The sequence below is a fragment of the Chanodichthys erythropterus genome, chromosome 3 (assembly GCF_024489055.1).
Source record: "Chanodichthys erythropterus isolate Z2021 chromosome 3, ASM2448905v1, whole genome shotgun sequence".
In the NCBI taxonomy this organism is placed as follows: Eukaryota; Metazoa; Chordata; class Actinopteri; order Cypriniformes; family Xenocyprididae; genus Chanodichthys; species Chanodichthys erythropterus.
Genome location: NC_090223.1, coordinates 26,344,670 through 26,359,260, shown reverse-complemented (window position 1 = coordinate 26,359,260; position 14,591 = coordinate 26,344,670). Strand labels below are relative to the sequence as shown.

General features: G+C 36.7%; 1 protein-coding gene across 9 annotated transcripts in view; it reads right to left on the bottom strand.

The window, feature by feature from the left end:
- Window positions 1-380: 380 nt before the first annotated feature.
- bptf (bromodomain PHD finger transcription factor) overlaps window positions 381-14,591 on the bottom strand; it is a 34,890-nt gene continuing 20,679 nt past the window's right edge. For 8 of the 9 annotated variants that reach the window (XM_067381521.1, XM_067381528.1, XM_067381526.1 and 5 more), the window contains 10 exons: window positions 14,272-14,560; window positions 11,660-12,327; window positions 9,965-10,047; window positions 9,501-9,726; window positions 8,439-8,728; window positions 5,571-5,744; window positions 5,286-5,478; window positions 4,353-4,437; window positions 3,943-4,129; window positions 381-1,207 (listed from right to left, as the gene is read on the bottom strand). In XM_067381521.1, coding sequence (XP_067237622.1) covers window positions 1,171-1,207; window positions 3,943-4,129; window positions 4,353-4,437; window positions 5,286-5,478; window positions 5,571-5,744; window positions 8,439-8,728; window positions 9,501-9,726; window positions 9,965-10,047; window positions 11,660-12,327; window positions 14,272-14,560 — 2,232 coding nt within the window. In that variant the 3' untranslated portion in view covers window positions 381-1,170. Of the gene's footprint in view, window positions 2,099-3,942; window positions 4,130-4,352; window positions 4,438-5,285; window positions 5,479-5,570; window positions 5,745-8,438; window positions 8,729-9,500; window positions 9,727-9,964; window positions 10,048-11,659; window positions 12,328-14,271; window positions 14,561-14,591 lie in introns of all 9 variants that reach the window. The other variant, XM_067381524.1, reaches the window with a different exon arrangement.

Here is a 14,591-nt window from a genome sequence, read left to right as displayed (position 1 = left end):
ATTAAAAAATAATTTAGTATTTCTGTAAATCAAATAATCCTTTGGCGTATTTACCATATTTATAATAGGAAATTATTTGTTTGTTACTGAAAAACAGCTAGTTAATTGTGACACACAACTTTCAAATGGTTAATGAACTTTTTAATTGATTCATTAAAGAACTTCATTACGACTGCGATTCGAAGATCATACGTATAGTCTTGAAACAAATGATCCAAAGTATACAAACAAGAGAAATAAGTCTTTATAGAAGTATTGTAATTCTATTAATTAGATCAGAGATTGAAATACAACATGGTTATTGTCATAAAAATATAACACAAAAGTTGTAAGTATATCCTTAACTATAAACATGAGAAAATAGGCTATGTGTTGTTTATTTTGTGCCTTTTAACACTTATCTAGACAAAATATTAATGAGTGTGTTCATTTATGCATCCACAAACAAACAATAATAAAAAAAAAAATCCAATATGAATTTCAAATCTAAATGGATTGTCTAGGGGTCTACTGAGCATCACATTAGTGTTATTAATTTTCAAATGAAGAGAATATAGAGACATCTTAATCAATGTAGAAGAGAGAATCCTGTCCCCTCCATTTATTTGTTTCATATACATCAATATTTCTTCAGTTGTAATACAAAAAAAAAGAAAAAAAAAAAAAAGTTAAAGACAAGTTATACAAACAGGAAACCTTCTCAACTAGCACTTTCATCAGTCCTCAATGCATTCTTAAAGCAACACCTTATTTTAGTTAACTTGTTCTACCCCATTGTTTAAAAACCAATTAGCCGATTGCGTCCACATTCCACTTCTGAAGTAGTATGCTGAATCATATGAAGGGGGAAAAAAAACAACAGGTGCACCCTCGATAGACTCCTGCTGTCCTGGGGAATGCGAACATGATTCCGAAGGGTTTTAAAAACTCACAAAAACATTTTTGTAGGCGTTTAATCCACAAAGAAATCCATTAAGAGAGCATCCCAGTCAAAACTCATTGCTTTAACAATCAAAAATGTAAACCGTCCATTCTTGATCCAAACCCACAGCTTTTTATGTCCAATATTCCACCAAACGCTGTGGCTATGTGTGATGCTGGCTGACTGGGATAGAGTTCCATCTTGAATTAAACGTTCAAAGTTTATTTAGAACAGCATGTGGTTGTATTCTATGAGGCTGATGACTGTAGTTTGTTGTTATGAGACCTAGAGAATACAGAGAGAATGAGGTTAAGAGCCCTTTGGTTTTATTGAATATATACAAATGAAACGACACAAGTGGAAAATGAATCTACAGAACGGAAACAGAGAAAAATAGCCTCAGGGGTTAAAGGAATGGCAGCCATGTTGGTGTAATACACCGGGAATGCCTTTCAGTTATTTAAATTGGTGCTGGTGTCAGAATTTAGAAGAAATGAAAAAACAAAAACAAAAAAACATACCATTTAAACCTTTTTTTTAAAGCATGGTCCTTTATTCAACATCCCAATAAAAGGATTTAAAACTCTTTATTTCACTTTATATTCAAGCCAACTGAAACCGTGTGATTCTGTGCAAGTTTCGCACATTTATAGTTGCACCATATGCATTCTGCAAAAACTATGCATTAATCGGCAATTTCATTAGTCCTCTCAATGAAAACCTGGACAGATCAGCGAAACAGCTGAAACAAACATGTTGTTAAGCACATTACAATAAAACTGAACAGAAAAGTCTTAAAATGTCTTTAATGAGCCAATCCATGTGATAAATATGATCATGCATCCATAAACATCATAAATAACATCATGTGACCAGCAAACGTAATGTGGGAAAGAAAACAAAACAAAACAAAAACAAAAAAAAACAGGATCAAATATGCACAGACAGCATTTCCCTTGATTTTTGTGTGTTCACAGTGCTTCAACATGGCTGCCGCTCTCTGATTGTCAAAGGCTTCACTGGAGTTTTGGCTTTTTTTGACAAGTTTTTCATTCTCCAAACAGTGTTCACTTAAATGTACACCAGTTTCCGCTGTTAATAAAACAGCAAGTTCCATGATTCTCTAATAAAGAATGACTCCGCCCCTTCAGCCACTATGACTTATGACATCACAATCTGAAAGAAAGGACAATGGGTTGTATGAATGACATGCATGAAGAAGCACAAACACAAACAGTAATGTTATCAGCATACTGTAGTTAAATACGGACAAGAATAAGAGGATGAAATGCCAGCCAGAGAAATCAGAGGTTAGATGATGACTACTGCCTCTGAATTAAAAATATATATTCAAAGCAGAAACATTCATAGTGTGAAAACAATGTGAACGAAGACAAGACGAGCAGGCACAAAACAAAGCTGGATGTATGGAAGTCAATGCAATGGAAAAGATAAAGGAAAAATTTGAAATCAACACTAGCGCAAACTACACACTACACTACAGTGACAAATTTAGTATGGAGAAACTAATATTATGGTAAGAAAACACCAAAGAACACCCTTTTACCTGTGGTATAATCACCGTAAACACACAGCCTTTTGTGGCTTAAACCGTTTTGACCATTTGAACCGATATTCTCATTTTGTTAACAGTTCTTTGCATCATTTAATGGGTCAATGCAACATATTTAATGTATTGTTTGGATAATTAGTCAAAATATGTAATTTAATTAAAACAAAGATGCACATAGAAAATGTTAATTTGCATATTATGTTACTATTGTAATTATAGTAGATACTGCCAATACAGATTATTCACAATGATATCTTCAGATACTGAAAAATTTTTTGTCCCAACTAATGTTGTAAACTATACAGGGAACCTATCATTTGGTTCATCACTGTAATATGTTGTTAAATTAACAACAGAGACCAAACTATTATACTCAACTGCTATTTATTTTCAGATATAATAATTATTTTTCAGTTTTCGTCCAACTCATTTGCACATTAGGTAGTTTTCGTAAACACTTGCCTTCATGACAAATTTATTCAAAGATACATATATATTTAACAGTAAATAAGCTCATCTCTAGTGATTTTATAGCTAACTAACAAATTGTGAAACTTTCCTGGTGTAAACGCAATGTTAAGTGACACTGCTCACAAGCTGTTTTATTGACGTCTTTCCGTGGTTTAAACACATTGTAAGCAATTACATGAGACATAAGTTGCAATGTATCTTTCAACATACCTTTCGATGTTCATGCATGTTTTTTGTGCTATAACTATAATGCTGTGTTCACAACGAACGTGTCTGGGGCGTCTGATTTACATGTTAAGTCAATGTAAAGCTAGCCCACCTGCTAGCTAGCAAAAGCCGGCCGGCATAACAGAGTTAAATTGCCGCTACAGGTTTCCAACTGACGAGATTATGTGTTTATTCAGAGGATCTGTGCAGAAAGAGATGGAAGCCCCTCGCATGACGCGAATTCGCGTCAGAACACGTCACATTTAAAAGTGTCAAAACATCATCTATTGTTTGAATTAGTGATAAAATGGACAGAATTTGAAAGATGAGACTTTGTTTCTTATCAGAAGTAAGGCAAAAAGCTCTTTACAATTATTGGATGGGAGACGCGCAAAGGTGTAAGGAAAAACCGCGGACCTGGCAACCCTGACTTGAACTACATGTGATTCAAATAGAGCCTGTGATAACTTCGATAGCCCTAAATTCAACACAAGGGAAATTTTCTTCACACACAGTATGAGTTGCGGTCTGACACGTTTTTTTCTGCCCCCCCCCCCCCCCCCTTCTGAGTGAAATATTTATTAAAAATTAGTTTAGCATAACAGTTTTGAGACCCAAACAGAATAATCTATATGGGTACTGGTCATAAAGTGATGTCAGTTTGCAACAACATAAGGGCGAGTAAATGACAGAATTTTTATTTGTAGGTAAACTAATATTCTAACATCATCCTATGCTGCTCTACTGTATGTGTGGGAGCATACGTTACCTGCTTGCTTTGAAAGCTTTGAGTTTCTGTACAAAGAAAGACTCCAGGAACTCAGCACACTGGTAAAAAGGCGAGTCGCTGGGATTGTAGTAGCGGCAGTTGTCGAAGATTTTGGTCATGTCCGCTACGAACTCTGTGAGTTTGCTGTAAAAGCGTTTTTGTATCCTCTCCTCCATTGTAGAAAGGTCTGCAGATAACAGACACACAAAGAAATGGGAAAATAATGAAACCGATTACTAAAACAGAGACAGAGTAGCATTAATATAAAAAAAAAAATCGAAAAGGTATCTTCTATAAAATGTAATATAGTGTAATAGTTTATGAACTACCTCATTAAAATGTGAACAAATGTACATAGAAATTATTATACAAGTCACTAAATTAAAAAAGGGAGGAACAAAAACTCATACCCATCGGTTCCTTGATGATCCCATAATAATCTGGAGCATCATTCGGATCCACTGGTTCCAGGAAAGGCCACGCCATCTTATGGGACTAACATACAGAAACATGTACAATTATAGTATAGCATTCACACAGTTTCGGCTCCTATTGACTTCCATTATATTTTTTTGACCATACAGTGGAAATCAATGGAAACCGCAGCCACAATAGCTTTGTATTTAATTTTTCCTTTTTTATTCACAATACTCACAAACTTGTTAACTATATCATGAAATATCTACTCCGATTCTCAAATATGTGAAAGTGGATATGTTTTGTCGTTTAAACTCCTTTATAATGATCATGTTAGTGGATATATAATGCGTGATGATAGGCGTTAGTTTGCGGTACAATTCAAAGAATCGGATCTGTCTGATAAATTTATCTGTCGATAAATTTCTTACATGTAAATTTATCTACCTCTCCAGAAATACATGGGAGTAAGTGGCCGCCAAGTGAACTGGACAAAGAATAAAATAATCTTTATGATTACCTACACAATGTGTATCTGATATGAATTAAACAGGTGGTCAAATTATATTTGGAATAATTATTTCCTAGTACTTATGTGTATTGTAATGTGTAAACGTTTAAAGCGTGAAAACAATGAATAGCTGTGATATGAGCGCTGAGCGTGTCCGTCTCTAGATCAGTGCCAGCCAAAGCGTGAAAGCACATTTGAATTTAGCAGCTGATCACGTGACGCACTGAACGTTCCTATCAGACCAGTGTTATTGAAGCTGATTACAACAACACATTCACTTGCTTTTGTGATGATCATCTAACCTGACCACAATTAGGGTTAAAATGCTAGGTAACAATGCATGTACCATGTGTTCCATTCCAAATAAAACACCTGCTCTAAAATTCCATGAAACCGTATTTGTTTTCACACAAACCTGTAAGGAGCGCAGGATTCGCTTCAGCCCCTCATAGTCTTTATCTGTGAGTGGCGTCAGGACCGTCATGGCATCCTCCGTAGACTGGCACTGCGGGCACACATACTCGTCGATGTGTGTGGCTTCGCTCTGTAGGATGCCCACACAGCGCCCGTGGTACCAGTTCTGACAGCGATCGCAACCGATGTAGAACCTAAAGTAGAAGCAGGCACAATCACATGAGAAAGCATGCTTCAACATGTACCTTTTGAAATAAATCTGATGAAACTGCAGATGCATGATTACTGTGACTCGTCGTATGGGGTTCTGCAGATGCAGTAGAGCTCCTCTGTGCTGCCCTCCTGAGCTCGTTTACATTCTGAACAGATGTAGTCATCCATCTTCTTGGCCTCTTTCTCAGTGATGCCCACACACTCGCCATGATACCAGTTAGAGCAGAGGTCACAACCAATGTAGAACCTGCATCAAGAACATTACAACATTAGACTGATCTCACATCGATTTGATTTTCTCATTTATTCCTTTCCCATATTGACTTCAGTGATTTTAAAGGTGCAGTATGTGATAATTTTGTCCGCTAGAGGTCGCTAGAGGCCTATTCAAAACAAAGGCGTAGCTTGATGACGGCAAGTTTGAGTGTGGAATCTTGGGACATGTGGTCTCCACCTCAACAGACAGTGCAATAGGACTTGGGAAGAAAACATGTTCATGGATGCGATTATTAACGTTACTGTAGTATGAAGCAGAGCAGGAGCGTGTTGTGTAGCTGAACGAGGCCGCTGGAGCGATTGATCAACACACGCCTCACGAGCAGCGGGACTTTTATTTTATTATAATCGCCAGTGCTGCTTCCGCTTTAGTCCACGACACTGTTGTCATGTGGTTTCTACGTCAGTAAAGGCGGTAACAAAGGTAACTGACGTCATTGACAGGCGACTGCACTGCCCCGTGTCACTGTTTAGAATGTGAATTTTCTCATGATTTACAAGTAGTTGAAAACATTAGAGATATTGTTAGTAATCAGCTCAACAAAATATATAACACTAGCCTAGTGGTTTTTGGATATTTTACTGGGAATATATTACATATTGTACCTTTAAATTTCAACAAACATGAAGCATTATTCAGTCTCATTATATTTGTAACATGTGCACCACAGATAAACCATAAGCCACTGAAGCCGTATTTATAGAAGTCGTATTTAAGAATAGACTGACTTTAAATCAACCAAATCCATTGTTTTTTGTCTGTCTGGGCAGGATGATTGTTTCTAACCAGGTTCATCATATCAAGTATGATGAACAAATTAGTTTTACATTATTATATTTAGAATTTTCTGCAAAATAGGTATATTGTTTTCTTACTATAATATTGTGTTTACATTTTTCATGCCAGCTCATATTACTAATTAAAGAAAACAAATACACCTGATAAATAGGTGTACGGTTTTCTTTTAAAATCTTGTATTTTCATGTCAAAATACACATAATAATGTAATTAAAGAAAATTAATAAATCCTAACAGATAAAAACACCTGACAAATATATTATTCTATTATACACTATGTAATTTTCGCCACTAGAGGTCGCTTATGAACTAGTACACAACGGTGTAGCTTGATGAATGAGTGTGGAATCATGGGAGTTGTCGTCTTCACCTCCACAGCCAATGGAAAGCAATCAGACGGACTTGGGCAGAAATCATGTTCATGGATGAGCTAATGTATTGAAGTTTTATTAAAGTTACTGTGGTATGAAGCAGGGCTGGCCGAGATCTGCGGGAATCTAAAGGAGATTTTATTATGCTGCAGTCGGCCGCATCCGCTCTTTTCGTTGCAAATGGGGGGTAACAGTGCTGTTTTATATGATTAAAACAATCATACTGTGTGTTGAAAAGTTATGTGCGTTCTCTCAGTGGCTGCTATGAGACACTTGTTGCACACTGCAGTAATCTAGATCGATATTAGAATGTCATATTAATAAAAATTGGATGACTTGTGTTGCTAAATGACATGCAGGTAATTTAAAAATATATTGTATGATGGAAAAAGCTCTCTCTAATTATGCTATGTTAGCCACTTGACAAAATAGCATTGTCTCGGAGGCATAGTAAAAACACGGTACTCGCAGAAAGAAAGAAAACAAGTGGTTCAAACAATAAGACTAACCGTGCCGAGCTACATAATATGATTAGTTTTCTGTCGATAAAAATATCCAAACAGTTGCTCACCCGTCTAATAAAATACATCATATATTAAACCATTTTTGATGTTTCCATGGTTTCTACGAAAGTAAAACTGGAAATAACGCGGATATGATGTCATTGAAAGGTAATGAAATGACACATTCTGTGTCCTGGTTAAAATTGCTGATTCCTCTGGATTTTAATACAGAAGAGGATTAGGACCAAGCAATAATAAAAAAAATAAAACCATCTCGAGATTTAAGTTGTTAAATTTCGAGAAAAAAGTTGAAATAAAATGTTGAAAATAAAGTCATTAAATTACGAGAACAAATTTGTTAAATTATGAGAAAAATGTCGTTAAATTTAGAGAAAAAAGTCGAGATAAAATATTGAGAATAAACTCATTAAATTATGAGAAAAAAGTCGCTAAATTACGTCAACAAACTCGTTAAATTTCAAGAAAAAAGTCGAGATAATGTTGAGAATAAAGTCATTAAATTGCGAGAAAAAAGTCGTTAAATTACGAGAATAAATTTTTTAATTTAATGACTTTATTCTCAACATTTTATCTCGACTTTTTTCTCGAAATTTAACGAATTTGTTCTCATAATTTAATGACTTTTTTTCTAGTAATTTAATGACTTTATTCTCAACATTTTATCTCGACATTTTTCTCGAAATTTAAGTTTTTTTCTCGTAATTTAATGAGTTTATTCTCAACATTTTATCCCGACTTTTTTCTCGAAACTGAACAACATTTAAACATTGTTGGAAACGTTTGGGATAATTAAGTACACAAGTCAACAAAACATAAAACACTGTTCTAGTTTTTTTTAAAAAATCTTACATACTGTGCCTTTAAAAATCATATTGTGTATTTATATTTTAAGCCAAAATTATGAACATCTAGTGTAAATGCTCAACACCTGATGACCTCTATAAAATTAGAGGACAGTAAAGGTCTCATACTTAGACTCATCATAGGGCGTCTTGCAGATGCAGTATAACTTGATGTCCCTCTTGCTGTCCTTTGAGGTAGTGGAGATCATCTTTTTGCGTTTGGACTTGGAGGCAGCGTCTCTCTCCTCGTCCCGCTTGCGTTTGTGTGTGGAGGGTGAGGTGACAGTCGGTGTGTATGAGGAGAGACCGCTGTGCACGTGAGCGCTGGCGGCCGCAGCAGCAGCCGCAGCTTGTGCAGCCGCAGCCTGAGCTTTCTCCTTCTCCCGCCGCAGTTTAATGAGATCGCGCTTCAACTCCTCCTGCAACAAAAAGAAATATGTAAATGACCCAACATATGCCATGTAGCTTCAGCTGTCTATTTGGCAAGTATGATGTGGTGTTAACAGAGTGTGTGTGAGAGAGAAAAACTGAGATGTGCGTGAGAAATGAAAGCATGAGTCTTCATTGCCAGATTCACACAGCAAAGTGTTGTCATAAATGCTACTAAGCAGTCATTAGTTAGAGCATGTGAACATAAGCAAACTTCCAAAAGTTTGTGGTCGGCAAGATTTTTTTTAAAGAAGTCTCGAGTTCACCACGGCTGAATTTATTTGATCAAAAATACAGTAATATTGTAAAATATTATTACAATTTAAAATAACTTTTTCTGTTTTAATATACTTAAACATGTAATTTATTCCTGTGAACAAAGTTGAATTTTCAGCATCATTACTCCAGTCTTCAGTGTCACATGATCCATCAGAAATTATTCTGATATGAGTATTTGCTGCTCAAGAAACAGTTTTTATTATTATCGATGTTAAACACAGTTGTGCTACTTAATATTTTTGTGTAAACCGTGGAACATTTTCTTCACAATTCATTGATGAATTAAAAGTTCCACAGAACAACATTTATTTAGAGTAGAAATTGTGTAACAAAAGTCTTTACTGTTAGTTTTGATCATCCTTGCTGAGTAAAAGTTTTAATTTCTTTAGAAAAACCCCTACACACATTTTGAATGAACTCAAACTCTCTCATATCAGTGCAAATCAGTAACAGTAAAGTTTCCACACTTCCTGTTCCTCTCACCTGCACTTGCAGCTGTAGCTCTTTATCAAGCAGTGCTCTTTTCTTCAGGATATCAGCCTTGAGCTGCTCTTTGTGTTTGAAGAGCAGAGCCGACAGCTTGCTGGCGTTCTGCTTGCTGCGCTTCTGCTCCACAGACTCCTCCCGTTTCCGCTTTTTGGCCGCCTGCCTCTCGTCCTTATCGATTTTATCCAGAATGAACTTCATCACCTGGTTACAAACAATCATCCTGCCCAGACAGACAAAAAACAATGGATTTGGTTGATTAAAGTCAGTCGATTCTTAAATACGATGTCTATAAATACGGCTTCAGTGGCTTATGGTTTATCTGTGGTGCACACGTTACAAATATTATGAGACTGAATAATGCTTCATGTTTGTTGAAATTTAAATTCACTGAAGTCAATATAATTTTAATCACTTGGAAAGGAAGAAATGGGAAAGAAAGAAAGATTGAGTATGTTTACCTCTGGTTCTCCTCTCTTTCAGCAGGAGTCATGGTTTTCTTCTGTTTTAACTGCTCTATGGCCACATTCTGCTTCTGAGCCACCTAAACGAAAAAAGTGTGTTTAACATGTTTTAACTCTCTATACAGATGAAAAAGTTTCCAAACAACATGAAACAGCATCAATAAAGATTATATCTTCTGTAATGGTCACGTATTTCCTTGTAAATTTAAATATTTAGTAGGAAATTACGTAGGACAGGACATAGGGATTTGAATGGATAGAACTGGAAAAAACATGGGTATTCTACAGAGATTTTGAAATCAAATTTAAGACCTGCACAAATAAAACAAATACTCTGTCAGGGGTGGTGACTCCAGTCCTGGAGAGCCTCTGTCCTGCAGAGTTTAGCTCCAACACTAATAAAAACTCGCCTGACTATAGCTTTCTTGCAACTGCTCAGACCTTGATTAGCTTATTCAGGTGTGTTTGGAGGTTAGGGTTGGAGTTGAACTCTGCAGGATCTTGGCTCTCCAGGACCAATGTTAGCCACCCCTGCTCTAGGTCAATAGAGAACAAACCCTTACAATCACATATTCAACTGCAAAACAATTTAAAATACTCAAAATGTGTATTATTCAATGTATACATGTGTATTGAAATTGGTTTATGTACTAAAATATCAATACATATGAATTACAGCTTTTTCAATATTGGATTTTGCTAATAATGTGGTTAAAGGGTTTTTACATCAAAATGGGCAGCGGTTTTTGCAGTTTAATAATCACAATACGCAGTACATGCTTCCTGTATTTCCGTCCCTGAATTTAAGTCCACTTAAAATAATTGAGACATTTGTTTCAGTTGTTACCAATTGAGATAATGAACATGAATTTGATCAAATTGAATTTAAGACATTTTAAGACTTTTTAAGCACCTGTGGGAACCCTGGAAAAGTTGGCTGTAATATTTGTTAATATTGTCATTTTAAAAAGTTAATACATTTTTATGAAACATAATGAAAACCTTTTTTCTTTAAATGATAATGTATACTAATGAATCATACACAATAAGATAATTATATGGACAATGCTATTTTCTATTTGTATTTACCCATATTTTATTGTAATATTTATTACAATTTGTCCATTACATATATGAACAATATTGTAATTATGTATTATTTCTAGGTACATATTCTCATATTTGTTAGTAAATTTAGTGTTGTTGTTTGTTGCTTGTTTTATTATCAAACTAAACCGTTTCTTTGGGATCAAAAAAAAGTTTACATAAGATGAGACCTTAAAAAAAAAAAAAAAACGAAATTAAACTTTCATTGCTACCAAAAAATGTCATTTAAAGCATTAAAATTGAAATAATAAAATTTGCCTCTAATGTAAATTAAATGTTTCAATTGACTAAGGCTCAATTACACATGCATAACCAAGTAGTCTGACGGCTCTCGTGTGAAACACTTCTAACCATAGTGAGATAAAACGGCAGTAAATATCAGCCAAACTCACTCTCAAAATTTGGTTGCAAATTCTATAAATTTCACGTAATAATTTTGACCAGAATCATATTTAACACTCAAATCACGACCAACTGTATGCTGCTGCAGTGTGAATGCAGCGTAAGATTTACATAATACCCCATCATTCTTAATGTCATATTTAGTCAACTAAATGAAATTGTGGAACAACTTTGGTTCCTGACCTGTTTTTGTATCAAGTCGCTCTGGCTGACATGCTGTTGGGCCTGCTCTCTCTTCGCCTCCTGCTGTTTCTTCTTCTGCTGCTGCTGTTCGCAAAGCTGCTGGATCCGCTGAAGCTGCTCCTGTACGCTGGCCGTCTGGATGGTCACCAAATTCTGGATCTGGTGCGCTTGGACTTGCCCTCCGCCCTGCTGCTGAATCTGAATGGGCAGTTGCAGTTTGATCTGCTGGGGCATCCCGGCTGTGGTCCCGACCTGCTGGACCTGAGCTTGAATCTGGGCCGCTACCTGACTCTGGATGTGGGAGATGACCTGCTGCTGGAGCCCGGGGACGCTGAGGAGCTGCGGGGGAAGCTGGATCTGGGGCTGGACTTTGGTAACTGTGGTCTGGGCGACAGGGAGGGTGGTGACCTGCTGTGGAGGTGCGGTGGCCGTCACCTGTGCTATCTGAGGGGCAGGAACAGGTGTAGGGGGCGGGACTGATGTTTGTGGAGGGACTTGGGGCTGAGGTCGGAGCTGTACGGGCGGGTGGGGTTGTAGAGATGGAGTCGGTTGGGGAACGATTGCGGCTGAGACTGGAGTGGGTGTGTGCTGGGCTGGCTGTGATGGAGGGAGAGATGATGTGGGAGGAAGTGTGGTTGGAGGTTGGGGCTGTGGAGCAAGACGAGTAGCTAGAAAAAGAGAGAAAATATATTGGAACTCAAAACACTCAGGGCTGTGTTTCTCAAAAGTAGGGATTGGTATCAAGAACTGGTTGCATTTTAGAACTGGTTCCAAATTTCCAAGAACCGGTGATTTGATAAGATGATGTGTGCATTTTAATGTGACCATTCAAGCGCAAAAGACTGTGCTGCACACATATTCAAAGCACACCAACAGAAAAAGTGATTTTAATGCGATTTTAAACCTACACTGTTACACACGCGTGCAGCATAGAAAACAGTGCAGGAGTCGTCTCGCACTTGAATGGATCCGTGCAACTCTTAAAGTGACAGCAGCCTAACATTCCTGCTGCCATCTCTATAATAACACTAATCAAACAACAAAAGACAGAGAAAATTCACTCGTTCTTGACTGAATACCATTTGTAACTATATTTGTAATCTAAATTTTATTTGTTAAGTGCAGTGTCATTTTACATTTGATTAGTTTCTGAACCACAATACCTGAAAATCTTAAAACACTTTATTTCAATCATATTTTTGTTCTGGTGTATTTATTGGTTGCAATTGCTAAATTTTTATTTGTTCTTTTTCAATTACTCAGCGTTTACTTGAATTTAAATGCAATTTCATGTCTAATGCAATTTCATCCTTTGAAGGCTGCATACATCATTGAGGCAGTCTCATTTAAGAAAAATAACCATTAGATTGCAACGTAAGAAAGAAATTAGAGTATTTTAGACCTCACAATGAATATCAGTCAATTTTATTACAGTTACTTTTCTTAAATATGACATCCTTGATGAGGTATGCAGCCTTCAATTGTGACCTCCGGAGGACGCAGTCTCCTGTCACCAAAGGAGTGTGTTTTTGGTTGTGAGGGAAAGATTACCTTTTCAGCTTCCCAAAGAACCCAGCGTTAAGGGAACATTGGATGAAGGTTGTTTTTCCGTATGTTTGTTTGTTGTTTTGCTATGGTATTTTTAAACCATAGGCAAGAGTTCCTTGTATAAGTGTTTTTAGCCTATTGATTTTTGTTCATGATATTCAGCTACAATGAAATGTTTTGCAATAATACTTAATGTAAATAAATGTGAATAACTAAATTATTTTTTTTTGAACCTTTATGAATCGATAAGAATCGAAATTGATAAGCAGAATTGAAATCATTAAAATTCAAACGATACCCAACCATATTCCTTACCACTATTTTTGTACTAGTAGTTTAAAAATTTTAACGGAACTGGAATCGTCAGGCGAACCGGAATCAATTTTTTTTTAAAGATTCCCAACCCTACTCAAAAGCATTGTGAGCCCATCTTGGCGAGTGTCCTCGTAAATGCAGTCAGTTATGTCTTAAGTGAAAGTTAACAGGTGAGAAATTAAATGCATGTTTGTCAGCATATTGGATCTGTGCATTAGCTCTTAAAATAACAGCAATTTAAAGTTAATCAATCATTAATGTTAATCAAACAACAAAAGACAGAAAATCACTCCACAAAAATGTTGGAAATTATGTGAATGTGAAAAAGCATAATGCAGATGCACATGCAGAGAGAACCAAGCCTCTATGAGAGACTGAAAACACCAGAATATGAGCTGCTCATGTGTAAAACACAGTGACTTGCTTCATTCTGTAACATGTAGCGCAACACACTACGTACTTAAAATACACACTGCGGTATGTGTGAAAGACACTTAACAAGAGAGAGTGATAAAGCACAGCTGGTAATGATGTGTCAATACTGCAGAAAATGAGCAATAAAACCATTTCTAATATTTAGAATTTGACAAAACTAGTAGGCATCTAATATAATCTGTGCAAGAACTTCAAGTGGCATAAGTAAATTTAGTAAACTTTTTTTGAAGGTTATTTAAATCAGAAGTTGTAACATTGCCAGACAATGTTCCATATTGATGCTGTGTGTGAAGAAGTGTCTAAAAAAGTCTTACCTGGTTGAATGGGTGCTGGAGTTGTGCTGGTGGTGGCAGCTGGTGCAGCTGTGGCTGGGACGCCTGATGAGGTTGTTGTGGTGGGAGCGGCGGGGGCAGCAGGGGCAGACGCTGGTGCAGGGGCCATGGGTGTGAACAAGAAACGCTGGACTTGGCCATTGGGCATGGCTGCCTGCATGAGTTGCTGACCAGGCCCCGGAATGACGGTCACCCCCTGAGGAATGACCTGCAGCTGGCCGGTGGTCTGACCTTGCCCTTGGATCACTACTGTCAACCCCTGGTTCCCTCCCTGAAGAGCAAAAGCGCAAGTTTATTTATAG